Here is a 27,723-nt window from a genome sequence, read left to right on the forward strand (position 1 = left end):
GCGTGATCCCGGCGTACTGGGATCGAGCCCCACATCAGGCTCCTCCACTACGAGCCTGCTTCTTCCTCTCCCACTCCCCCTGCTTGTGTCCCTCTCTCGCTGGCTGTCTCTCTCTCTCTGTCAAATAAATAAATAAAATCTTAAAAAAAAAAAAGAAATTAAATAATCAATAAAAAGACCCAAAGATAGAGCTATGGAAATATTTTAGGGAAAAAAAAGCAAAATTGAGAGAGAGCAAATGAGAGAGAGAAAGGTTGGAGGGGAGAGGGTTAAAAAAAAAAAGCAAGAGAGAAAAAAATATTTTTAAAGAGAGGACGTTTCTCCAAGTGAGTTGGAAACTTAGGTCCACACAAAAACCCGCACACAGATGTCTGTGGTCGCTTCATTCATCATCGCCAAATCACGGAAGCAAACAAGTTGTTCGTCGGCACACGAATAGATCGATAAACTGTGATGAACACTATTTCAGACACCGGAACAGTATTCAGCACTAAGAAGAAATGAGCTATTGGGGCGTCTGGGTGGCTCCGTCAGTTAAACATCCAACTCTTGGTTTAGGCTCAGGGTGTGATCTCGGGGTCCTGAGGTGGAGCCCCATGTTGGGCTCTGCGATCAGCGGGAGTCTGCTTGAGATTTTTTCCCCCTCCCTCTCTCTCTGCCCCTCCTCCCCCCACTCATGGGCACTCTCTCTGTCTCTCTTTTTCAAACACAGACATAAAATCTTTTTTAAAAAAGTGTCTTCCTCAGACGTGGTAATTCCTATTAGTCTGCCCTTACACAGATAATTTCCCAGATGATTTTCACTTAGGAAAGAGAGACTATAATTGTTTAAAAAAAAAACTTCCATAAGCCTTAAACTTTTCATATTCTTTACCTAAATGTGAGAATCTGCAGAGATAAACCTAAATAGGGGAATTTATATATCATAGCAAAATATTAGGGACAAAGAGCCAAAAACAGAGGTAAGTTCACAACAGTGAACTGTCTTCACAGAAAGGAATATTATGCAACTATTAAATACAAATTCATAAAAACGTGTAAAAGTTATTTTGTGAATGAAAAAAATAGCCGGACAGAGAATATATCTACCATGTAATCAAAATTACATATAAAAAAAAGTAAACCACAGTTTCCATAGAAATTAATGAAGAAAATGTGCCACGATGTGCAAACACAGGTTGTCTTGGAGGTGAGAGATGGATGATTCTTCTTCCTTTTTTCTTTTCTATATTTTCCAAATGTTCTATAATAGGAATTTTTTTAAAACCTTCAATTTTTATTTTTTTAAAGATATTCATTTATTTATTTGAAAGAGAGAGAGCGTGAGAGAGGGGGGAGGGAGAAACAGACTCCCCGCTGAGCAGAGAGCCGGACATGGGACTCTATCCCAAAACCCTGGGATCATGACCTGAGCCCAAGGCCAACAGTTAATCGACTGAGCTACCAGGCACCCCAAAAAACCCTCAATTTTTAAAAGTGTATTCTTTGTTTTGTTTTCAAATCGAAACTAAATTAAGGGCTCTGCCTCAACTAGAATCCACAAATGTGTACGGCCAGGATCAATCTTCCCCAAGCCTCACGATGCCTTGCACTGGTCCCACCTCCACCACAGCTAGCCCCCAGTCTTCACTACCCAAATGGTTAAATACTTTAGCTGACTACTCAGAGTGCGTCCTGGGAACCTTCAACATCTGACACACGCGTGTGTTAGAAATGCAGACTCTCAGGCCTCTTCCCCAAGAAAGGGAATTAGAATCTGCGTTTTAACAAGACCCCCAGGAGCAATGATCTTCGAGAAGTAACTAAATAAGAGACATACCGATGGTTTAATTTGGATTGAAGCTAACTTGGATAACCAACTTAAAGGGATCTCAGTCCCAATTGGCTTTGGGGCATCAAGCAGGTTTCTCTACTGGTTTATACGTTGGTTTTCCTCATCTGGAAAATGGGAATGATAGACTCAGCCTGGTGCCTAGCAAGTGCAGAGATGGTAGCTGAGATGCAGTAAGCCATTATTAATAGGTCTAAATAAATACTTGTCAGGCCTGTTACAACAGGCCCGGCATTCTGCGAGAGCTCGGAGTGCTTGGACCACAGTAAGCCAGCGTGTGTTTAACACTCAGGTGACATCTATCAATTTTTTACTTGGATTGTCCCATTCTTTTAGTATGTAACACTCTCAAAACTGTCAGTTTTCTCCCTTCCATCATTCAAAATTGTGCCAGCTCCCCCCTAGGCCAGACAGTGAGGGAGGTGGGGGAAGTTGAAGGTCATAGATAAGCTTACTGTAAATCATTCACACTAGAACTTCCTATGGCTACAGACCCGCACGGCTCAACCTCGTATCCTCTCTACCGCCCCTACCTTACTGTTACTCCGCCCACCGTTCCTCTCTAAGCCACGCCCACGGCCCAGCCCCTTCCACCCGGCTCCACCCTCTCCCAAGTCCCGCCCCACCAGGCCCGTCGGCCTCCGCGTCCCACCAAACACCTCCGCCCCGCCCCGTCCCGCCCCAGGGCTCGCGCCGTAGGCCCCGCCTCCACCCACGCCCGCGGCCGCGCCGCGGGCCTCGGCGTGCGTGCGGCTGCCTGGGCCCCTCGCTGGCGTCGGCGCCCCGGCAGGCTCCGGAGGCGGGCTCGTGCGCGGGGCGGCGCGAGGGCGGTTCCAGCCCTGGGTCCCGGAGCCGCGCCCCCGCCCACGCGAGGTAGGGCCGGAGAGGCGGGCGGGAACCGGTCGGGAGGCCTCGGGGGCCTGCGGGAGGCCGCGCCCGGCCCGCACGGCTGCGCCCGGGAGCGGAGTGCGGGCCCCGGGGCTAACGGTCACGGACGCTGGCGGCGCCGTACGGCTCACGTGCGCCACCGCGCCAAGAGCTCCGGGCGCCCAGCTCCGCGGCCGCCTCCCCGCCGAGGGCAGCCTCTCCGTTTCTCCGGTGCCCGACGCAGGGAGGAGCGTGACCGCGCTGGGCGCCGCCCGGTCGGCGCGGCTCAGCAGGAGGCTCCGGGGTCGGGCGGCCGGGCAGACGCGGCGCGTGCGCCTCCTTGGAGATAGCGGGGCCACCTGGGCAGACGGTGCCCTCGGGGTCCCCTGAAAGGCGGAGGGCGGGCGGGGACCGCGAGCCCCGGGTGGACCCCGCCTGTTTCTCTCTCAGTTAGAAATCGGCCTTGGACAAGATGGAAGGGGAGAAGCGGCCGGCGCCCTACGAGGGCCTCTTTGCCGACGGGCACCTGGTCCTGTGGACGCTGTGCTCCGTGCTGCTGCCGGTGTTCATCACCTTCTGGTGCAGCCTCCAGCGGTCGCGCCGCCAGCTGCACCGCAGGGACATCTTCCGCAAGAGCAAGCACGGCTGGCGCGACACGGACCTGTTCAGCCAGCCCACCTACTGCTGCGTGTGCGCGCAGCACATTCTGCTGGGCGCCTTCTGCGACTGCTGCGGGCTGCGCGTGGACGAGGGCTGCCTCAAGAAGGCCGACAAGCGCTTCCCGTGCAAGGAGATCATGCTCAAGAGTGACGGCAGGGCCCTGGACGCCATGCCCCACCACTGGATCCGGGGCAACGTGCCCCTGTGCAGCTACTGTGTGGTCTGCAAGCAGCAGTGCGGCAGCCAACCCAAGCTCTGCGATTACAGGTAAGGCCTTTGTGGAGCTTCGCTGCCCCAGAGTGCGGCGTCGGAGTCAGGATTTCATGGAGTGGGCGGAGAGGCCTGCCTTGATCTCCTCAAATGGCCTAAACTGCCCACTTCAAGGAAACAAGCTCATAAACGTGCCTGGTGTTGGACAAGCAGGGCAGCTTTGCGGTAGTCATTTGCCCAGACGATACCTCCATCCCCCACTCCTCAGCCAGCATGCCCTTTTGGGTAATGAAAGTTGGCACTGAACTTGGATCCAGAGGTCTCAAAGTGCTGCAGACTTCATAGCCGCTGTGTATTATATTTTAGCTTTTGTTCCTATTGATTATCTCCATTTTACTTAAGGAGAATCGAAGTATGGACAAATGAGCTTTTCCCTAGACTCAAGAAACTGACCTTCCTCCGTGTGGTATTATGAATGGGCAGTGAAAACGAGTGTCATTCCGTGGCAGATTTGGAAGCATCTTTTTCAAATATAGATATCGCTGCTGTAGTGAAAGAGAGCACTTAGAGGGACTCTACTTTTGCCAGATGGCCTTCCAGGACATGTAACATCTCAGACAAGGGTCCTTGGTTAAGCCAAGAATATTTTAGCGGCTTCTAAATATACACACACCGGACCGCACATTAATGTTCTTAAATACTATCTGAAAATATGGGAAGACGTCCTTTGCTGTTGTTAGATATTGGTACTAAGAAGGGAGGCTGCTTTGCAAATCATCTGCTCTCATTTTACAGTTGAGAGAATTTTACGTGGTGGTAAAACAGACGTGTCTGGGATTTCTAACCCCTTGGATAGGGTTAGGGATACCGACATCCTAGCCTTGGCTCAGCCTTAGGTCTGGACATCTTCATCGTCGTGAGTTTTATTTCTGACAAGTAGAAAGGGCCCTAAATGTATTTAGGAACTAAAATAAAAAGCTGACAGTGGATGGCAAGCTACTTTTTTATCTTTATTTTTTATTTTACTTCATCCCTTTTTTTTTTTTAAACTTACCATGAGCACTGTTAGGTCAACACCTATTTTTAAATCTTATTTTTAACAATTTTACGCATCAGCTTTAGACTTAAGAAAAATTTTCAAAAACATATTTTAAACAACTACAGAGTTTTATAACCGTTGATTTTTATTTGGTATCTTTCGAATTTAGATGTTGTCCTTTTGGCATCAGTGAGAGCTAGGTTACCAGCATCTTTAAGTAAATTTCATAATTCTCTCTATAGGTAAGCTGTAGTCTTCAGAAGCTGGGATTGGTTGGAAAGAAGACATGACTTGCATCTTATTCCTTTCCCTTCTTTGTGTCTGTGCAGAATTAGATAAAAATGGCTTCCATAAATATCTTTATTGTGCTTCACGTACTCCCTAACGAATAATCCTAGTGCTCTGATCCTCCATCCGAATAATCTTAGTACTCCCTAACGAATAATCCTAGTGCTCTGATCCTCCGTCCGAATAATCTTAGAAACGTGTATCTGATCCAGTCCCTACTCTGCGTGAACCCTTTCATTTGCTCCCATCACTTACCCTGATGGTCTTTCAGTGTAAACTTCCAGTACTTACCATGGTACCCAGGGTCTTACGTGCTCTCCGGACCCCACCTGCCCTTCTAGGTTTACCCACCACCACCTGCATTGAACTTGCTGTGCCAGCAACACCGAGCTGGCTATGCCTTCCCTAAAATATCACGTTTTTTCGTTCTGCCCTTCTCTTTCTCAAGGCTTTCCTCTCCTGGCTCGCTGCTAGGCATCCTTAGAGACTCGTCTCGTGCCCTTTCCTCCAGCATCCCTTACCTGATCTTCTACTCACCCCCAGGCTCCAGTTTTTCCTTCTCAATGATGACATAACATCCTATATTTCAGTGGCTCTCAAAGTAGGTTCCCCAGACCAGTGGCATTAGCATCATTTGGAAACTTGTTAGAAATGCAAATTCTAGTGTTGCCAGATTTAGCGAACCAAATAAGACACTTGCAATATTTGGGTCAGACTTATACCAAAAAAATTGTTTATTTATCTGAAATTGAAATTTAACCAAACATCTTTTATTTTCCTGGCAACCCTCCTTCCACCCCAGACCCACTGAGTCAGAAACTTGGCCTAGACACCAGCAATCTTTGCCCTAGCAGGCCCTGCAGGTAATTCTGAAGTTGCAGGACCACTGCTCTATTTATGTACCTTTTACAACATCAGCCTCTGTCCTTAATGTTGTGCACAGTAAATGCGATGATCTTTTCCTTGCGAGCTTATTCTTACCAGTTACTGAGCAGTCTGTTCCCAGCATGCTTGAACCCCTCACCCATGGTAGAAACCATCTCTGTATGATTTAGGAAGTGTTTATTATTCCCAGGAGAAAAGAGCATAGTGTCCTGAATGTTCTGCAGTGTTCTGATTTAGCCAATAATGTTATGCAGGATTACTGTCTGCTATGACCTTTTGTAGGAATGAGATATTTCAGAAAAATAAACAAAATAAATATCTATTTAGAACCTTTAAACACAAGCCAGACTGTCCCTCTCTGGATTTTATCCAGCCCTGGCAAGGGCTCCCGCCATGTCTGTATCACGATCTAAGTATGAGACTTAAGGGAACTATAAAGACTCAGGTAATCACGGATTTTAAAGCCTGCAGCCCAGTTAAGCTCTGCAGAACAAGTGACAAAGGCCCTTTAATTTATACTCATTCAGCCATTATTTACTTTTCACATATGAGCATCTATTTTGTGCCAGCGCTGTGCCACATTCTACTTTCCCTGTAGATTTTTTCTCTTGTGTGTGTATTCCTGCATCTGCCTCCAACCACTACAATGTGTTTCTGCACCTAGTATCTTACACCCATTCCCTGGTCTTCCTTTCCTTCTTCCCACCTCTCTTCTGACTAAAATAGGGAATTGTGTTATAAGTATTCATGACATTTTTTAAATAAACCTTTGTTCCTCATAGTATGCCATGTCTTGTTAGGAAAACTTAAGGTGCCTTTTTGTTGATAAGACCTTTACTTCATTACATCCTATTCCCCCCACACACACACTGATAAATGAAACAAAGTTTCTGACTTTGAGCAGGTAATTACATTGGCCACTTTAGTCTAGGCTCTGATCTTAAACTTTATGTTTCTGTGTTCGCTTGTATATATTTATTCATTTCATTCTTTATCTGAAACACTGAAAGATACCAGATCATCTTCTAGAGCAGAGGTGGGCTTCTGTAAAGAGCCAAAACTAAATATTTCAGGCTTTGCAGACACTTACTTAACTCACTGTCCATCATAGTACAAAACCAGCCCCAGATGTTACATAAATGAAAGGGGGTAGCTGTGCGCCAGTAAAACTTTATCCACAAAATCAGGTGGCACATGTATTTGTAGTTGGCCAACCCCTGCTGTCATGGGAACATCATACACGAACATCACAACCTCACGTGTAGTCCTGCCACTGCCTCCAGCAAACTAAAGGAGAGCCGTCACCAACAGATAGCTTTACAGAAAATAAGAAGTGGCGCTGCCAGTAGTTTCTTCTTTCCCCTTATGAAGCTTCTTTAAAAAAAAAAAAAAAAAAAAAAAGCTTCTTTTAAAAAAAAAAAACATACTCCTGCACGAGAATGGCACATAGGGTGATGCTCTATTGTCTTGGTAAAGGTTTTAATTACATGAAAATGTTCATTTGTCAAAACTCAGCAAATGTACCAATTTGTACATTTCATCACATGTAAATTTTACATCAAAAGAAAAAAAAACCTATAAATAAATGATGAAATCTAGGTAATGATATGCCTGATTGGTGAGGTATTTAGGAAGTATCCTGACACCTACAGTTTACTTGAAATACACCAAAACTTAGATGGATTTATAGATGGATAGCAATGTAACAAAGCAATTACGGTAAGGCATTAATGCTGGAGTATAGGTGGTGAGCTTACTTATGTTTACTGTGGGGAAAAATTCTAGTGCAAAACATTTTAAAAAGGACATCATCCTTGTTTTCTGCAATGCTTGTTGAAGTATTGAAATGTAAAATCTCTTAATGTCTGTAATGCTTTCAAATGATTCAGCAATATATGAGTCACGAGGAAAGAGATAAAGCAACTGTGGGGGAAAAATTAAGAATCAGAGTGAAGGGTTGGCTTAAGGTCATTTTTGCTATACTTTTGACTTCTGCGTAGGTTTAAAATTTTTCAAAGTAAAAAGATAAGCAATGAGTCAATGACATGATTGCTGAAACTAAAATGTCAAGGCATTATTAGTAATGTCTCAGTTTCCCATCAGGTTTGAAATCTAGATCATGGTAAACACTAATCACAAAAGGCACGAAGAGACCAGTCTCACTTCTGAGTATGGTATTTGTAAGGAAAAGTAAAATGTTGCATAGCTAGCAGGCGTTTTGGCTCTGCCTTTACAGAGCCAAGTCTGACAATAGCCATCATTTTAGGTGAAAGAATCTTTTGTGAAATTTATGAGAATGTAGTAAATGATAAAGGTGTCCCGAATCACTGGGGATAGAAAAGACTGTGAATCGTGCTGGGACAGGTACTCTTTGGGGGGAAAAAGTGAGATCTTCATATCACACTATATACCAAAATACACTCCTGATGGATTAAATCAGGGGCTCTTCATTCACAGGTGGATAAGATTCCAAGAAACCCAGACACTTTCATGAGATCCTCAGCGGAACCTGTAGCCCCAGAAGTACTGAGTTAAAGACAGAGAGATGACAACTGAATGGGGGGAACGGGGGAACAATAGGCGAGTGTCGGGTTTGGAAATGGTGAAGGATTTCAGAGCATAACAGCATTTAAGTAAACCACAAAGGGAAATAGAGATCTATCAAAAAATAAACTGAAGTACATTCAAAAGTAAATTTAAAAGGAAGCTGAAACAAGTTTGCACTAAATGTGACAGAAAGAGGTTAATATCCTACATCAGTAAGAAGTGCATGCAGTTATTAACAGCGAGTACAGACGAATATAGGACGTGAATCAATTCACAGAGGCAGACAGAAAAATACTCAGCTTCACCTAGTGATCAAAGACCGCCAAATTATGGGGCGCCTGAGTGGCTCAGTCGTTAAGCGTCTGCCTTCAGCTCAGGGCGTGATCCCAGAGTTCTCGGGTCGAGCCCCGCATCGGGCTCCCTGCTCCACTAGGAAGCCTGCTTCTTCCTCTCCCACTCCCCCTGTTTCTGTTCTTCTTTTTTTTTTTTTTAAGATTTTTATTTATTTATTTGACAGAGCGAGACAGCCAGCGAGAGAGGGAACACAAGCAGGGGGAGTGGGAGAGGAAGAAGCAGGCTCTTAGCGGAGGAGCCTGATGTGGGGCTCGATCCCAGAACGCTGGGATCACGCCCTGAGCCGAAGGCAGACGCTTAACGACTGCGCCACCCAGGCGCCCCCCGTTTCTGTTCTGAACCTCTCTCACTGGTTGTCTCTCTCTCTGTCAAATAAATAAATAAACTCTTTAAAAAAAAAAAACCAAAGACTTCCAAATTAAAACAAAAAAAATTTTTTTCTGTCAAATTATCAAAGAAAAAATTAAAAATACTAATGTGCATGATTAGCAAGTGTTAGACATGATGGACATCTCCACTGACAAGCACGCTGGCCATATCAGTCACTGTATTGTGTATTTGAAACTAATGCACAGATTATGTGTCAGCTATACTCAAAGTATTAAAGAATTATTAAAGAAAAGAATCTTAGGAAAATGCATGCCTTTTGAGTCAGTAACTTGACTTCTAGGATTCTAGAGAAATGATCTCATTTATGTTTATGGTTGTTCTTCATGTTGTTTATACTTAGAAAAATAAACTGTCTAAAGGTCTTATTTTTTTTTTAAGGTTAAATAAATCATGGTATATCCATATGACGTGGTACTATATACATTCTTTACAAACCATATTTTTTTTAAATATTCAATGGCACAGGACAACGTTCATGATAACGTGGAAAGAAAAGTACTATCCAGATATATATACACATCATATCCCTCCTAAAAAATAAGCATATGCGCACAGTAAAACTAAGTACCTCAGAAAGTTAAGAGGAACTGTCACTGCATGATTTTTATTTTCTGTCTTTCTGATACACTGATATTATTTAAAACATAATTTTAAAAGTTTATACTGGGACTTCATGAATATATTCTCGTTTTTAGAAACTCAAGCAGTACAGCAATACGAAAGAATATAGAGCGAAAGGGGAGTGTTCTCATCCCTCAGTCCCACTTTGCTTCCCAGAGAACAGCAGTGTGCAATAATCGAGGGGGGACCTTTCGGGTTATTCTCAGTAACAGTACCCTGTTTGAGAGTGGCGAGCGCACGCAGTGGGTGGGGGTGGTGTACTCGGGCTGCAGCAAGCAGTCCCTTGTGGTTTCTCAGGCTTAGTTTGAAAGCGAGTACTAACAGAACACACGCAAGTTATCTCACAGTTCTCTCTCTAACAGATCCTGCAGATAACACTTCTCTCAGCAGTAAGTAGGACTCCTGAGCAAATAGCAATAATCACTTGGCAAATCTGAACACCCACCGGAAAAAACAACCTTAAAATAGAAGTCTGAAAGGGTTGACCTTGGGCGAAAGACTTTTATCCTCTTTTTTTTTTTTAAATTCATTTAATTATAACCATTATTTTCTGTCGGCCTGCTTTTGTCCATACGGTCAGCTCTGCCTTGTCTGTGAGTGGATTAAATTCTTAGCAGATTAATAATGGAAACCCAGGGCCTTTTCCAGGGCTATTCTCTGCTCGTTCCACACACACACACCCAGCCAGCCAGAGAGGCAAATCTGAATGTAAATGTCTTCTGTCTGTATTTCAAATGCAAACATATAGACTAGTTTTGTATTAACTGCCAACAAGGAATTGACTATTATGCTATATTTACTAGAGTGTTCACCCATGGTCATAAGTTAGGTTTTCAAACTGGACAAACTGGACCCTGAGGAACACTTCAAAGACCCAGGCCAGGGGGGCATTAAATTAAGATTCAGAGCCACTGTTCTAGACCCACTTTTATTTATGTGCGTTATGTCCACTGGCATTCACCATGTTACACATAAAAACCGAGTTGTTTATTCATTTTTTAAGTAATGTAACAAAATATTTTAATGAAAATTTAGTGAGAAGAGCTACACTGTTTTACTTTTTTGGTACACTTTTTGGTTTAGAGGCCACCTAGATTCTCATGTCTGCTTCTGCATTGGGTCTGCACACTCTTGAGAGAAGGAAGATGGAACAGCATCTTGGTATTATTATTAAAGTGATTTTTTGTGTGTGTGCCGAATGTAGGGCTTGAACTCATGACCCCAAGGTCAAGACCTGAGCTAAGATCAAGAGTCGGACACCTTGGGATGCTTGAGTGACTCAATCAGTTAAGCGTCTGCTTTTGGCTCAGGTCATGATCCCAGGGTCCTGGGATCAAGCTCCGCATTGGGCTCCCTGCTCAACAGGGAGTCTGCTTCTCCCTCTGCCTCTGTCGCTCCCCCTGCTTGTATGCGCGTGCGCGCTCGCTCTCTCTCTCACAAATAAATAAATAAATAAAATCTTTAAAAAAAAAGAAAGTTGAACACTTAACTGACTGAGCCACCCAGGCACCCCTTATTATTAAAGTGATTTTAACCTCAGAATCATCCTGAAATGATTTTGGGGGGCCCCAGATCACACTTTAAAAACCACTATTAGATTACACTGCCAAGTATGTTAAACTTGATAGCTCATTTTCACTATTCAGAGACTTACAAATCTTTTATTTGCTAGATTTTATGTCTAATAATGATGAGATTACTATTAATTTTTTTGACAGGAATGATCGGTTTACACATCATTAAAATCATGGTTTAAAATTAATTATGGTCTTTGTTCCTTCCTTCCCTCAGGTGCATTTGGTGTCAGAAAACAGTGCATGACGAGTGCATGAAAAATAGCTTGAAGAATGAAAAATGTGATTTTGGAGAATTCAGAAACCTCATCATCCCCCCAAGTTATTTGACTTCTATTAATCAGATGCGTAAAGACAAAAAAACGGATTATGGCGTGGTAATCAGTTCATTTTTCCTGCTGTAATTGATTTTCATAAAGCCGTTTGAGTCTGTGCGACAGGTACAGGGCGCTGAGGGGAGAACCCTTAGAGCAGCCTGGAGAGCCTGCCCGGCGCTCAGGGCTATGCCGCAGAGTCTGGCTCTGGAGTCCTTTCATGTCTAAAGGGAAATTGGAAATGTTCTCTTACTGGTTTCTCAGCCACTGCCTGCAGTTCCTGAGTGCACCTCCCTCACCAGCTCCGATGCAGTGGGCCTAGGGCAGGTCCTCGGATGACTCAGAGAGCAGGCAGCTTTGAAATTCATTATTACTATCCACGAAAAGAAGACATGGATTTTCCTTACACATTGTTCTAACAGAATTTTTCTACTTGGAACTTTATGTAGGGTGCCTAGAGATAAGTTTTCCTTGCACATGAGGTGCTCCTTACCCATAATTTGAATAATAAGTCAGTGACACTTTGCAGTGTATATGTGTTTGGGAACTGATACGAATGTATTTCTCAGTCTTTATGTAGTTCTTAAGGGGTAACTATAAAAATTTGCATTTATTTCCGACTTGAATATGCCAAAATAATTCAATTATTTTTTTAAAGATTTTATTTATTTATTTATTTATTTATTTATTTATTTATTTATTTATTTATTTGAGAGAGAGAACACACAAGCAGACGGAGGGGCAGAGGCCGAGGGAGAGGAAGAAGCAGACTCCCCACTGAGCGGGGAACCTGACTTAGGGTTCAATCCCAGGACCCTGGGATCGTGACCTGAGCTGAAGGCAGACGCTTAACTGACTGAACCACCCAGGCGCCCCAATTGAACTATTTTATTTTGAAATTAAATTTTGTGTCTTTTTCCAAATTAGGATTTTATATCTTAAATGTCATCTTTGTCAGTATTCCTGCCAAAGAAAAAGGCATTTTAAAATTTAAAAGCATTGGGGCACCTGAGTGACTTAGTCAGTTGAGTGCCTGAGTCTTGGTTTTGGCTTAGGTTGTGATCTCAGGGTCCTGAGATCGAGCCCGGGCTCCTCGCTCAGTGTGGAGTCTGCTTGTCCCTCACCCTCTGCCCTGCCCCAGCTCATGCATGCTCACTCTCTCTCTAAAATAAATAAATTAAAATCTTTAAAAAAAAGTTTAAAGCATTATGTTTAATGTTAATGATACATATTTTTTAGACATTCAGTTCCCTAATGTATCTGAATTCAATCTGAGACACTGTGGGGTGAGGATCACCGGGTAAGACTGTGGAACATCTCCATTCATGTTTACATCCACAAGGAGAAGGGGAGAAGAAGGAAATGGACAGATTAGAGGAACAAGAATTTCATTTGACTTTGGCCTTTGTGTAAATATGGATTCTTGAATCTAATTCTGAGCTACGCCATTTTTAAATTTTTTTTTTAATTAAACAACAACAACAACTTGCAAACTAAAATACATTAGAATACATCCAGAGAAGGACAGTCAAGGTAAGAGAGCAGAGAGACTCTGTGAACAGTTGAAAGAACTTAGAGTGGATCACCTCGGAGACAAGACTGATAAAAGATCTAATGCCTCAGGTGTTTGAGCACAAGTTCTGTGGAAGAACAAATAAAATTACTTCTAGTAGCTTTAGGAGGCAAAATTAGAACAATGAAGGAGCCTTATTGAAAGACAGATTTTTAACTCTGTTCCAGTCAAAACTTGCTAACAATTTGAGTTAGTACTGGAATGGGCCACCTTGTTAGTTCCTTCCTACATGAGTATCCAGGCATCGCCAGGTGATTTATCTAGAATAATGGAGAAGAGAATGAATACAGTAGGTGCAAGTTAAATTATTCATCTCTTGTGTTCACTTTCCATTCCTAGAATTCTTTGTCTTATATATTGTATTCATTGTACTGGGATAGTTGTGCTTCTCCCAGCAAATTTACAGCACTGTTGTTACCAAGAAATGAAAATGTTATTGTTCACCATCTTTGAGATATTAAACCCTTTTCACTCGCATTAATTTTTTTAGCTAGCCTCCAAGCTTGGAAAGCAGTGGACCCCGTTAATAATCCTGGCGAACTCTCGTAGTGGAACTAACATGGGAGAAGGGCTGCTGGGAGAATTTAGGATCCTCCTAAACCCAGTCCAGGTAACTAAAGAGAAAAGTTTCCTTCTGTATTAATCTTGTAGTGTTTAGCCTTTCATTTTCCCTAAGTTGTGGTTAATGTTTAAAATAGTCATCACTCAATTATAGAAAGAATTTAAAAAGTATCAAGCCATTCAGATATACGGAGAAAGAGGTGCTTTTGTGGTGGGATATAAAATGATGTGGCGACTTTAGAAAACAGTGCAGCAATTTCTTGAAAAGTTAGACATAAATTCACCCTACCACCTGCCAATGCCATTTCTAGCAACTGACCCAAGGGAAATGAAAGCATGTTCCGCAAAAACTTTTATGCAAACGTTCATAGCAGCGATATTCATAATAGCCAAAAAGTGGAAACAACCCAGCTGTCCATCGGCCGGCAAATTGATAAAACCAGATTTGTCCCCACACAAGGGAATGTAACTCCGTGATAAACAGAGACGTACTGATGCATCCATGCTACCAGGGCTGAGCCTTAGAAACAATGCTGAGTGAGGGCGGCCGGGCGCACGGACCCAGGGAGGCTCTGCTTACCAGGCCTGTCCCGAAAAGGCAGGTGCAGGGACAGCGGAGGGGAGTGGCCGCATCCAAGCCCTGAGGGGTCTTCTCGGAGCAGTGCAGGTGTTCTAACCCGGATTGTGGTGGTGGTTGCACAACTCAGTAAACTTACTAAAAATCATTAAATGTTCACTTTAAATGGGTTCACTTTAAGTAAGCATTTTGTTACATGCGCATTATACCTCAATTTAAAAAACAAGAATATAAGGCTCACAGCATTGAGTTTACATGGTAGTAGTTTCTACTTCGAAAAGCGTTTATAAACCACCCATGTAATGATCAGAAACGCGGTAACGTTTTTCCTTCCAATTTGTATTTTTCCCCTTCGACATCGTACAACTTAAGGAGACTACAAAAATAATAAGGAAAGAAAATCACCTGCAGTTTCCCCACACGAACACATCTGTTGTTTTCATTTGTCCGTGTTCTTTCCATGAATTATCTGTGCATCTCCATATTAACACTACAGTAACAATAAACTAGATTAAAAATTTGTATTGTTTTCATTACTCAAAGAATATCTATGGTGTGATAGAGTCTTCATAATTACACATGTAATGATGAGGATAATTAACTGAACGGATATAGCATGTTTATCCAGTCTCCTGCTGCTGGAGGTTGAGTTTGTCTCTAAGATTCTACAACTGCAAATAATGCCACACTGAATACTTTTATAAACAGGCATTTTTGGTTTTTGAAGTATTTTCCTAGATCCCTTACAGAATTATAGGTATCAAGGATCCCTGCATCTCTGTGTCACTTTACACATACTGCAAAACTGTTTCCCAGAAACGTGCACTAAATTGCACTAGTAATGAATTTGAAAAATCCAGTATAAAGCATGAAATACTGGGCAAAGATGAACTTAGCACATTCCGGTTTCTTGAGAACAGGAAGGAGGCAGTGTTGTATCGCGGACACACCACAGGATCGAATTTGTATGTCAGCGCGTAATTATTGGGGAATCGCGGCCAAGTTCCTTAACTGCCCTGCGCCTCAGCTTCCCGGGCAACAGAGTGAGGCTCACTCGTTGTGAGCAGGGTCGGTGTCGGGCTGCTCCGTGAGGAGCGTCAGGAGTCCGCATACCGTTCAACGCATCGTAGCCGGGACTGCTCTCCAGCCGTGTCCGCACTCATCTGGAGGGACGGCACTGGATAAAAATAATTTTTCCTTTTCTTTCATTTCTAGGTTTTTGATGTAACGAGAACTCCCCCCATCAAAGCCTTGCAGCTTTGCACGCTTCTTCCCTATCACGCAGCCCGAGTGCTTGTCTGTGGCGGGGACGGCACCGTGGGCTGGGTCCTGGACGCGGTGGATGAGATGAAGATTAAGGTATCGGTCTTTGAGACCCGCGAGCCTCTCACAGCAGCGGCTCCGAGGCCGTGGCGCGGCCTTCGGGCTGTTCCGTACTCCGCCGAGGAGTGTTAGGAGACATTGCCAATTTTGAGTTCCGTGGTGAAGCAGTTCCTATAACCGTCGGGAGGCCATACAGTCGTTACGTTGGTGTCTTTTCTTTCTTGGGTCTGTGAGTTTTACCAAATACTGGGAGCCAACAAGCGGTCTGAAGAGACAAAGCTAACGTGTACCTCCCGTTTTCTAGGGACAAGAAAAGTACATTCCCCAGGTTGCGGTCTTGCCTCTGGGGACAGGCAACGATCTGTCCAACACCCTGGGCTGGGGCACGGGGTACGCAGGGGAGGTCCCGGTCGCGCAGGTCTTGAGAAACGTGATGGAAGCGGACGCTATTAAACTAGACAGGTGAGTGGCACTTCCCCCACCGGTGGACTTCTGGAGCCTCGGGAATGTCGGTTGGTTTAAAAGTGAAGACTCGGGTAGCTGGCCTGCGTCGTCTGAACGTAAGACCGTGGCAGCTGCGCCCGTCCGCAGGTGCTGGGCTTTTATTTTGTTGTTGTCTCTTGCGGTGTCATTGAGGGACTGGAGTCACACCGGGCTGAGGACTTACCTCAGAATTTGTGTTGTCACTTCGAAACGTGCTTATTTTTTCGAATGCTGTTTTCATAGAAGAACCTCATCTCCAGGCGTCCGGAGTTGACTGGTAATAATTATAGTTGACTGACGGTTAATTTGGTGATAATCACCTTTGTGTTTAAATTTCTGTTTTTTTAGGTGGAAGGTTCAAGTAACAAACAAAGGGTACTACAATTTAAGAAAACCCAAGGTACGTGTCTAGGGCCTCCGTTGCACGCGGTTTCGGCAGCCGTGAGGGAGTGGCCCCTGTACGTGGGTGGCACGGTGCTGGGGTACAGAGACGCGGCGCCTACTGCCTCCGGGGCCGCTCGCGGAGCAGAAGAGAAACCCACGCGCTCGGCCCCCACGTCAGCTGTGGGGGGAACAGACGGCAAGGGCGCTCCGTGCCTCCCCGGCAGATCGGGCAGGAGAGATTTCAGGGGAAGTGACATGTGAGGTGGTCCTTACAAGGTAAACACAGTTTAGATCAACAGAGAAAGGAGCAAAAGACTCTCCAGGCAGACGAAAGAGATCCCGGAGGATGCAGATCCTGGGTAGCAACTACTGCAGAGACGGCAGCTCCGTATTTTCTAGCAGATGGAGCTGCGGATGGAGCGGAAATAGCCTGGAAACCTGCATGAGGGCAGAACAAGGGGCCTCTCAGCAGGAAGACAGTCAGAAGACGTTCTAGAGGTGGAATTGAGGGAGACCTGGCAGCTGGTCAGTATTAGGGGAGGAGAGAAGATACACATCATACCACAGTTTTGGTTGTTGCAGCTGCATGTGTGGAAATGACATTAACTAAGATAAGAAAAAGTTTCAGGTTTGAGTAAGAGGAAAACGAGTTAGATTTGGGGCACATCAGTGTCGAGGCTGTGGCACGTTGGACAGGACTTGGAAATGCAGGCTTAGTGCTCAGGAGCGAGACAGCTGGAGGTGGACATGAGGGGTCCGTGCGGGGTGGGAAATAGATGAAGCGGGGACCCTGCGAGCTGCAGTGAAAATAAAAAGCACAAGTGATGGGAACACAGGCGTGGAAAGCCCGGAAGCAAAGCAGAGCCGGGCTGGACGGTAAGATCTGAGGCATAGCATACTGACCAGAACAGCAAAGTGAAATGCATATGGATTGCTACCAGCCTTTGAACTGAAGCTTTATTTCTGGAAACTTCACTGGATAGTATCAGCTTTAAGTGAAAAGTCAATGCAGAAAGTATTAAATCTTCACAGAGAACATAAAGACTAAGAGTTACATATTTAACATACGTCGCAGGCTTAGACTGAAGCCTAATCCGTTCCTCCCTCTTACCCCTTTCCACAGGAATTCACAATGAACAACTATTTTTCCGTTGGACCTGATGCTCTCATGGCTCTCAATTTTCATGCTCATCGTGAGAAGGCACCATCTCTGTTTTCTAGCAGAATTCTTAATAAGGTGTGTTGGATAAAATAACATTTCCTGCTTATCACCGAAGGTACAGTAAAAATCAATAGTTTAATTCTATCTAGCATTCTTTCAAGTAGATTCAGATAGCACTTATGGAAGCATTTACCTGCTCTGTTTTGTGTAAGACTGTCAAATTAGATCCTTAAATGTAATTTTATCACAGTGTTTTATAACTCTGACCAACTTTTTATAATTCAGAGAACGTTTTACAGCACATTTTGTTTAGGTGGCAACTAAATGGAAAGATACGTGATCGCTTATCTTATTTAAATGGCAGCTAAAACTGGAAAGAAATTTTAGGCAGGAGAAAGTTTGGGTGAAGCCGTTAGAGGAAAAAGAGATTCCGTTAGCTTCAAAAAAATTCCAGAATGGCGGATGACGTAAGAGAAGGAACAATTTGTTTACCATGGCTTTTAACTACAGTCGTCACTCTGATTTCTAGTACAAGTAATTTCCTTTGGTGGAAGTTTGGTTTTGGAATTTCTTTTTTAAAGATTTTATTGACTCATTTGAGAGAGACAGAGAGCACAAGCAGAGGGAGAGGGAGAAGCAGACTCCCCACTGAGCAGGGAGCCCGATGCGGGGCTCCATCCCAGGACCTGGAGATCATGACCTGAGCCGAAGGCAGACGTTTAACCATCTGAGCCACCCAGGCGCCCCCTCTCATTTTTTTTTTTCCAAGGACTTTTGGTGATTGAGCAGCAGGATGTGAAAATTAAATGCAAAACAGTTTTTCTCCTGGTTTTTTCACAGATATTTCAAATTAGGAGTCCCTTTTATTCATACAGTTCCTAAGGCAGTAAGTGTTGCTGTTTGTATGATTAGTAATTAACATCTGTGCTTCCATCAACCTTTCTGTATTCAAAAGTGATTATAAAATGTTCATTAGATCGATCTGTATTCCTTTCAGTAAGTAATCTGAAGTACTAGAAAAAGATAGAATTTTCTTATTTGAATATAGTATTTCTTTATAAAATGCAGCTTTTTGGATAAACTGGCAGAAAACACCATTTAGGCACGAACCACTCCTGTCTCACATTCCCCCTGAGAAATGGGCTAATTCAGCTCAAAAGTAATGGTGCCCATTCTTCCCACTAGAATCTGGTCCACTAAGGAAACGCGGCTGAAAGGGCATGTCAGGAAACTGTGCAACAGTGTCTTTGTCTTGCTTACAGAGCTTGTTACGTTGCTTTAATATCCCCTTTTCTGTCCATTTCTCATAGGCTGTTTATTTATTCTATGGAACCAAAGACTGTTTAGTGCAAGAATGTAAAGATTTGAATAAAAAAGTTGAGGTAAGCTTTTAAAGTTTTAGGTGATCTCTGAATTATAAACATTTTTTTAACAGAAGTACTGAATTTTCTGTTAACATATTTTGCTAACGTACATGGTGTATTCATTGTGTGCCAGGCATGTTATTAAGTGCTTTATACATATTATCCTCCTAAATTGTCACCATTACCCTGTAAGGCAGGTACTATTACATTCCCATTATGCAGAGGAGAAAATTGTGTGAAATTAAGTAATTTGCCTAAATTCACGCAGTGTCCAAATACACACATAAACCAGGATTTGAACCCAGGTTTATCCAAGTCCAGTCTGTTTAGCTGATGCTGGACAGCTTCCATTCGTACTTGATGACAAATGTGACGCAGTCTCACACTGTGCCTGACTCGTCAGGGACTCAGTGAAGTTTAAACGCAGGATGCGATTTATATCATGGTTGTGATGTATCGATCTTTCTCGCATACTAAAGCAGAGTAAAGATGCATGAGCAGTAAAAGTAGGGTATTAACAAGTGCTTATTGCTGCTGTATCCCTAACATCACGATATGGCAAAGCCTTGTCTGTAGTCCTTGCTTGCTTCCAGAAAGAATCCGTAATGGGTGCGTGTGCCAACAAAGACATGAATACAGAGAAACCTAGAACTAGTAAAATAAGTCAGAGGGAAAGAGCCAGGCAGACAGCTTGGGAAGAGAGAGAACAAGGAGCAGGGAACACGAGGAGCCTGATGATACATAGGCCAGGGAAGGCCGTGGCCGTCAGACTCACACTGAGTTCACAGACTGCAGCCGCGGGACAGGACGAACGGCAAGATTTGCCATAAAAACAGTTCCCTTCCGCTTTATCGTATTTCTTTTATCCTGGGCTCCTATAGCATTGGTAGAGTGAAGCAAACATGGTAACACTTTACTTTTGTGTATGTCTGATATTGTATTTATGCAAAATTTATTTGTGAAGCCACCTACCAAATGCCAGGCACTGTGTTAGGTGCTGGGAATACGTTGATAATCCCTGGCACTCACTAAGTTTACGGTGTGGAGAGAAGGGAGGACATTTAAACCACGTTGCAGTACAGCATGAGGGGTGACATGATATGGAAGGTATTCGGTCTTAGGAGAATAAATAAGAGCAATGCACAGCCCAGGGGCTGGAGAAACTGTCTAGGGAAAGTGACTGAAAGCAGTGTCTGGAAGAAGTGACAAGGTGGAATCTAAAAATTCAGTAAGAAATAGCTAAGTGCAAAAGGAGGGGAAAGTTGTTTGAGGCTGGGCAACCCTTTTGGGTCCACTCCCTCTCCGGGAGCTTTTTACTCTATCATTCAATAAACTTTATCGCTCAGTAAACCTTGCTTTGCTGCCCCATCCCCAAAAAAGAAAATTGTTCTCGGCTAAGAAGAGCATGTGCAGAGACCCAGAAGAAGAACCTGGTGTGTTTGCGTGAGTTCAAGCTGGAGGACAGCTTGCGGGAGGGAAAGTGGCGAGAGCTGAGGCCAAATCTCAGAGGGTCCGTATTGGCCTGTTAAAGAACTTGGATTTCATCCCGAGCATAAGTCAAGCACTGAAGGGCTGTCATCAGGGAATGGCAGCACCCATCGCACTGCTCGGAGAGGGATGAGGAGGAGGACAGAGCCCGTAGGAACACGTTAGGGAAGAGCGGGGAGGGTGTGCGGGACTGGGAGTGATGGAGACGGTAGGTACTTAGAAGTGGAGGATAAAGGTGAAGAAGCCAAAGCTGACCCCAGCTTTCTGGCTTAGGCACCTGGGGCTGGGGTGCTCTCTCCTGGGCAGTCGATGGTCGGGCCACAGAGAGGATGCCTCACGTGAGCTCAGTGCCGTGCATGGGAGTTTCAGGGGCCGCAGTTGGCTGGAAGTGTATTATGGGCAGTAGGTCACGCAGATCTGGCCCGGTCCTCTTCCGGACCAGCAGGCTAGCGCTGTCAGCATGAGGGGGCAGTTCACAACATGTCAGGGGCTGAGCTTTTCCTCCGGTCTGCAGCCTGAGAAGAGCGAGGAGCCTAGCACGTAGCCAGCAGGTGGCAGGAGGCAGGGCTCTCGGTAGTGACTGAGGAGGGAACCCAGGGAAGGAGAGTCCGGCCCCTGGCAGCGAAGGAAGGGAGTAGTTCGGGAAGAGTGTCGGGTGCTCCTGGAACAGCACGTGAGAGAAGGCTGGGAAAAGATACTGAGACTCAACAAAAATTGTGCTATTCTACCTTGGTAAAAAATTTTTAAAATGCTCTAATGTATTATAATAAGCACTGAACAGGAAGGCAGATTCCTTGGGGGGCAGTAGGTAGGCAGTAGTCTCTTACACGTGCGACTCTGACGTCCTGCGTGGATGGAAATGGATGTGAATCTTGAGTGGCTGTGTCTGGAAATAGCACGCCCCGTGGTAACGAACTGCTCGGATTTCTTTAAAGCTAGAACTGGATGGCGAGCGAGTCGAACTGCCCAACCTGGAAGGTATCATAGTTCTGAACATCGGATACTGGGGCGGTGGCTGCAGACTGTGGGAAGGGATGGGAGACGAGACTTACCCTCTGGCCAGGTGGGTACATTGGTGGTCGCATTTGGTATGTCATCTTGCCTTTAAAGCAGCTTGTCCCTTGTTCTCGGTACACTGTTCATATTTTCTCTTCTGATTTTGTTGTTTGCATACCTCATTAATATGAATGTTTAACCAGCTGAGTGTCCGCCTCTGCGAGAACGTAGTTGTCCTCACGTGGCTGATTTTCCTTCTTTGCCTCACACAGTCCGTGTTTCCCTTCTGCACCCGTAGGCATGATGATGGTTTGCTGGAGGTCGTTGGGGTGTACGGCTCTTTCCACTGTGCTCAGATCCAAGTGAAACTGGCAAACCCTTTCCGAATAGGCCAGGCGCACACCGTGCGGGTAAGTGAGCTGTTGCTCTGCGGTTCCTACGTGCCGTGACTGCTTGTCCGAGTCCATTTCCAAGCCACTAATCTGTAGAAGATCCGCCCTCTCCAGCTTCCCTTGAACACTGCTTTTCAGCCGCACTATTGCTCGGCCTCCGCCAAAGGCTTGGGTGTGATGGGGAGGAAACGGGGTGTGGAAGAAACAAAGCTTTCAGTGGAACAGAATCCCGTAAACGATGAGTAAAGAGATATTCAGATTAATTTTCTAAGAACAAAATGCTAAGAATTGTCCCTAAGAAGGGTTAAGGGACTGTGGACGATAGCACTAAGGAAGACCTTTCTGAACTTCACGGGACTGACTTTTTTCTAATTTTTTGTTCCCTAACACCAGTTGATTTTGAAGAGCTCCATGATGCCAATGCAGGTGGATGGGGAGCCGTGGGCCCAGGGGCCCTGCACCGTCACCATTACTCACAAGACACACGCACTGATGTTGTATTTCTCTGGAGAGCAGACGGATGACGACATCTCCAGTACTTCAGATCAAGAGGACGTAAAGGAGACGGAGCTGACGGACGAGGAGACGCAGGGTTAGAGGGGACCTCGCACACAAGTAGATAACGTGGTCGTCCAGAAGTGAGACGTTGCCTGTCAGCTGTTCAGTCTGAACTTCACCTTCACCGGTAGTATAATGAGGATACATTTATGTAAATAGCATTCCAAAAACAGCCAAATTCCAGTTGTTTACAGACGCCTGTTCCTTTTTCAGCAAAACACCCCAGTCGTATTGGACTAACTTTAAAAAGTCACAGAACGTTAATTACTCGAAGGTGAGGTGTTTCTCGTGGCTTTTTGTTTGAGGGTGGGACTCACTCTGAGCCATGCGCCCTCATTCCTTATTCTTGAGTACACATTTGATGGACACGTTACACGTCCGGCAAGAAGTAGGTGGAAAAATCATTGCCATCTTAATTCTTAACATTTTAAAAATGAACCTGCTTTTTTGAAAGATGATTCGTGTCAAACCAGCCCGGGTAATGCAGGCTCTTCTCCTGCGGCTTGTCTCTGAAGACCTCCTACAGCCCAGCCCCGAGTGGATCCGGAAGGATCTATTTCCAGGAAACCTACAAGGAGAAGTGTTAAAGAAAGACAGTACTTAAAGTTTTGTTATAATTCTTATCTTGAGAGCATTTTCAGACCCCCAAATGTTGCTTGCTTAACCCTGTTAATGACCACGTTGAGCTGGAATTCAGCCCTGTGTAGCCGGAAGAAAACCACGTAGGTGAATTGGTAAAGATTAACATTCAGAGCACTTTGGATTGGAAGTGAGGGTTTCCAGGCTAGACTGTTGACCAGTTTCTCCTGAGTAAAAGACAGTATCAACAATTCAGAAAAAGTACTGCGGAAAATTTATTAGCCATAGTAGTTGCTCAAAAAAAGTTCAGTAATGATTAGTAACTTCTAAAAGTTCAGTGGTCTTGTAGTATTTTGAAGAACAGTAGTCTTTTATATCCAAAGTACTTACCAGAAATCCCCTTGGGGAAGCAGACAGAATCCTATGCTAAAATGTGTATATCATATTTATTTTAAAATGAGAGAGATATTTTTTTATTTATTTATTTTCTTCATTGTGGTATACTTGTGTTTAGTGTTTACAATACATGGCTTTATTTAATAAGTTAAATTTATCACATAAATTCAGCTAGTCACAATCAGAAATGTAGCCTTTGGACTAAGTAATTAAAACCCATAATTTAATTCTCCTGACATATATATTACCCAGATAGTCTCATTCTTCAGAAATATTAATATGTTTTTTAAAAAGGGGAATGAAAGCACTGGCAAACAACTTTTGCGTAACTGAAAGTTTCATTTCATTCTTTCATCTGACCCTCGTTTGCCAGAAACTTACTGAAGGGCTAGTCTTATGGTTTCCCATTAGAGGGCGCTCTGCTGGTGTGAACCGACCTGCACCCTCAGGCCAGTGAGGCAGACCCATTGGGCCTCCAGCCTGGTGTTTTTCTAACAAATGGCCCGTTTTGTGGGCTTGGTGGTCTTTCATGACGTTAATCCCTGAAAGACTAGAATGTATCCCCCAAAACACCATTAGCTTCCTTTAAGGATCTGTTATGGATCTGTCATCCATGAATTGTCATAAATTTCATTCACCCTCAGGCTGAGGCCATGTTTTGAAGGAAAAACTTAGTAGTGATACAGTAGTCAGTGCATTTTATATACAAAATACTTCTTTTCTGCTTAAATTAACCTCTTCCAGATCTCAGTAAGAGATGTTAAATTCTAGTATTGAAAGATTTTTTGAGCAGATCTGTTTTCACCTTTTTCATACACCTTCATCAAGGTTGATAGGAGAGTTTTATAGATTTTCTTTTATGGGCTGATCATGTTTTGAGTATAATGAATTTTATTCCTTAACTCATGGTCACCATTGTTACAGATGTCACGTTTTATAAATACACTGTTAACTTCACTTTGCTTTAGGCTGCAATGTATGTATAATATAATTCCATAGTACTAATTGTAGAATCAAAGTAGATAGTTTGGGATATCAGAATTAAAATAACCAAAATAACTAGGGTTTTTTTGTTAAAACTATACTCTAACCATGATGTTACATTGCATTTAGAACAGGTCTATATGTAACTCCCTCGTGTATTTAAACAAATTGTTTTTTCAATTTTCATAATCCAGTGAGGTTTTTTCCCTGCTGACCCTTTGTGAAGTTTCTCTGTTGCCTTATTCAGTCATTGAGACTTATTTTCATTTAGGAAAGTTATTTCTGAATACCATAGCATAAAATACCATTTTAGCAAAGTCCATTTACTTTTTAGGCACATGTACCCAGCATTTCAAATAAATGGGTAGGCATAGGTCTTGTTTTAAATAAGGTCCGTTTACAAGGCTCATGTTTGCAAGTTACACGTTAGAGTAGCAGACGTCGACGTCAGCGGGGATTCTGTACTTTGCAAAAATAATTTGCCATAATATTTTCCTGTTTCATTTTAAATCGTCTTGATGTAATAACAAATTCTACATTCTCAGGAAGGAATATATGAAGTAGAGCATATCTCCATGTCTGTTCTCAGATTCCTCTCGTCCTTTGCTGTCCTGGTGCATTCCTAACTCTTTCAGCTTAGCGGCTCGAACACTGACTACCTGGCAGCTCTTACAGATCCCATAAGTAGATGGTGATCATTTCAGTGCTTTGTTAGGTTCAGTACAAGTCAAACTGACTTATGTTTTAAAATACAGGTTGTCTGATAGTGAGATTACACGACCTTAAATGAGTTTTAGGTTTTCTGCAACAATTCGCTGTGAACCCTTAATGTAGCCAACGTTTATAAAAATTTTATAGTCAAAATTATTTATTTTTATTTTTGTAGGGTGTGTCAAACCTGTAGTATTTGCTTTTTGAAGTATGTTTGCCTACTTAGAGTTGTAAAATATTCTGTGACTCAGAAATTGTAAAGTCCTTTTTGCGTTGTAAAAATGAATACTACCAGCATGTCAAAAGAAAAATAGTTTGCATTTGTAATATAAAGTACAATTGTATTTACTGTATATTATGGAATTTTAAATTTTCACTAACTAGAAAACTTTAAAGGTTATATTAATTTACAGATTCATGTGGATCCGAATACATAATTTTTACTTGTTCGGCCAAAAAGGTCAATCGAATAGGTGATAGTTTTGTGTGGTTTTTCCTTGAAATGACAATATTGAAGCAAGAACCAGCACTTTATAATCGGAATTTTTTTTAATTCTACCTAATTTTGGACCATAGAATGTAGGTAGATTTATTTTCAAAAATACCTAGGAATTTAAAAAGAAAAAAAGAGTGTTGTTCTCTGTCCCAATAATGAAGGTGTGTTCTCTGTGACAAGATGGAAGAAGTGGTTTGGGTTTTGCTTTTAAAGTATGCCCCTGCCTTTCTCAGATTTTCCCTTTAAGGCCCGTCTCCTGTTTTCTCAAAATGTGATCCGCACATTGTCCGCAGTGGCAGAAGCCCCTGGGCTGCTGACGGCCTCTGATGCCGAAGCCCAGGCCCTGACTTGAGGAATGCGTGTCTCTGGAGATGGGACGCAGATCTCTGGTTTTATGCACAGGCGCCTGTGTGCCCGTGATGCGCGCTGACAGTCCGTACCTCTTGTGCTCACCCGGGGCTTTTGCTGGATGGATACCTGGCGGAAAAATGGAATTAGTTGGATTTTCTTAAAATTGTTTTGCCTTCTCTCCACTGTGTTCTTCCCCCCAAATCATTCTTCTAGAGGAATTCTATGAATAGTTTGTTGATATCCTCTCCAAATTCATGTATCCGTCTAGACTCGATTACATAAAAATGGGTAGCCTCAGATCCTTCCGTGGAAGCAGATTTTGGACTGTGATCCATGTTGTCCCAGAGAACAAGCAGGCTGGGGGCCCGTGCGGTGGACCCCCAGGGGCTCCTGCTTTCTCACTTCACTCAGTGCAGCCCCCTGCTGGACGCTGCTTCAGGTCAGATTCCAGTAGATAAAATTCTTCCTCATTTTGAAAAAAAAAAAGGATTCCACTTGTTTTTTAAGGGTTTGGAAGCCACTACTCTAATGATTTTTGTCACCTGGTTCATTTTCTGCTGATTTGTACATATTCAGAAACGTCATGTTTTTTGGTGAAAGATGATTGGAAGGTCTTGGTTGCTGCTTAGAATATGACCGTTTGGCTATTTCTCAAGTTTTAAAGGCATTTTGTTGAGTAGTGAAGCACTGGCTTAACCTTTGTTCCTCCCATTTCTAATTTTAGTGTAGAAATGGTCTGAGTATTTAGTTAATTTTAGTTCTGTAAATGCACACACACATACATTGACCCCCCCCATGGCCCTGTCATCCGTGCATGAGGCTTGCGGTTATCAAAAAGGTACATCCCTTTTTGATGGGATCCGAAGAAAGAATCCAAAAATGTCCCTCTCTCGTACAGAAGTTCGTAAAACTTAAATGATTGACCTTAGTCACCTGCAGAAACGTCTGAAGAAAGTGAGTCACCTAGAAGCTGTAGATAGAAGTGTATTGCTGATACTAGATACTTCCTCAGTCTGTGTGGCTCACTTCTGGGCTGCCTCGCCACTCAAGGGAAGCGTCCACGCAGAACACACTGAGCAAGATAAACCGTAGGAAATTTCCACTGTGCGGTGCTTTCTGGTGACCGGTGTGGAAAGTTGAAAAGGAGAGCTGGGAAGTTAGGTCGCTGCCCTTGTTCCCCTCACGCTGTCCAGGCAACAGGGCACCCGTCACAGGCGCAGACTGTGCGACATGTGAGAACATACCTGCTGGAAGGGTGGCCACGCTGTAGTCGAGGCCAGTGGCTCATCAGAACATTTGATCTCATTCCTCTGGTTCGGGCTCTGGCAGCAGTCTTTCTCTGGAATTTGATCTGCTTGAATGAGCCCCCCAGACGATGGGCATTCTGATTTCTTTTTTTTTTTTTTTTTTTTTAAGATTTTATTTATTTATTTGACAGAGATAGAGACAGCCAGCGAGAGAGGAAACACAAGCAGGGGGAGTGGGAGAGGAAGAAGCAGGCTCATAGCGGAGGAGCCTGATGTGGGGCTCGATCCGGTAACGCCGGGATCACGCCCTGAGCCGAAGGCAGACGCTTAACCGCTGTGCCACCCAGGCGCCCCGGCATTCTGATTTCTAATTCTATTTTAAGCGCCTTCAGAGCAGCCTGGATCCTTGGCCCTGATCACTCGCAGTGAGCCGGCTGAACTGGCTCTGAGCCCACAGGGTCAACCCGGATGGCAGCCAGCCGGCCTTTGCACTTTGTCCCCCTCCCCTGGCCACCGTG

At 43.8% G+C, this 27,723-nt stretch overlaps 1 protein-coding gene across 1 annotated transcript; it reads left to right on the forward strand.

The window, feature by feature from the left end:
* Positions 1-2,542: 2,542 nt before the first annotated feature.
* On the forward strand, positions 2,543-27,373 carry DGKE (diacylglycerol kinase epsilon). Its single transcript, XM_045773264.2, has 12 exons — positions 2,543-2,704; positions 3,149-3,625; positions 11,484-11,643; positions 13,644-13,763; positions 15,507-15,650; positions 15,919-16,076; positions 16,446-16,497; positions 17,605-17,718; positions 18,954-19,025; positions 21,431-21,558; positions 21,790-21,901; positions 22,277-27,373. The coding sequence occupies exons 2-12, from the start codon at positions 3,171-3,173 to the stop codon at positions 22,478-22,480; spliced, it is 1,719 nt and encodes a 572-aa protein (XP_045629220.1). The 5' UTR covers positions 2,543-2,704; positions 3,149-3,170; the 3' UTR covers positions 22,481-27,373.
* The last annotated feature ends 350 nt before the right edge of the window (positions 27,374-27,723 follow it).

Source organism: Ursus americanus, chromosome 23 (genome assembly GCF_024610735.1).
Source record: "Ursus americanus isolate L20-20 chromosome 23, mUrsAme1.1.p, whole genome shotgun sequence".
NCBI lineage: Eukaryota > Metazoa > Chordata > Mammalia > Carnivora > Ursidae > Ursus > Ursus americanus.

Excerpts from the sequence above, each read along its gene's own strand:
- DGKE (XM_045773264.2), top strand. The coding sequence starts at position 3,171 with ATGGAAGGGGAGAAGCGGCCGGCGCCCTACGAGGGCCTCTTTGCCGAC. Across the intron at positions 11,644-13,643 it reads AAAAAACGGATTATGGCGTG|CTAGCCTCCAAGCTTGGAAA; the intron begins GTAATCAGTTCA and ends TAATTTTTTTAG. Across the intron at positions 15,651-15,918 it reads TGGATGAGATGAAGATTAAG|GGACAAGAAAAGTACATTCC; the intron begins GTATCGGTCTTT and ends CCCGTTTTCTAG.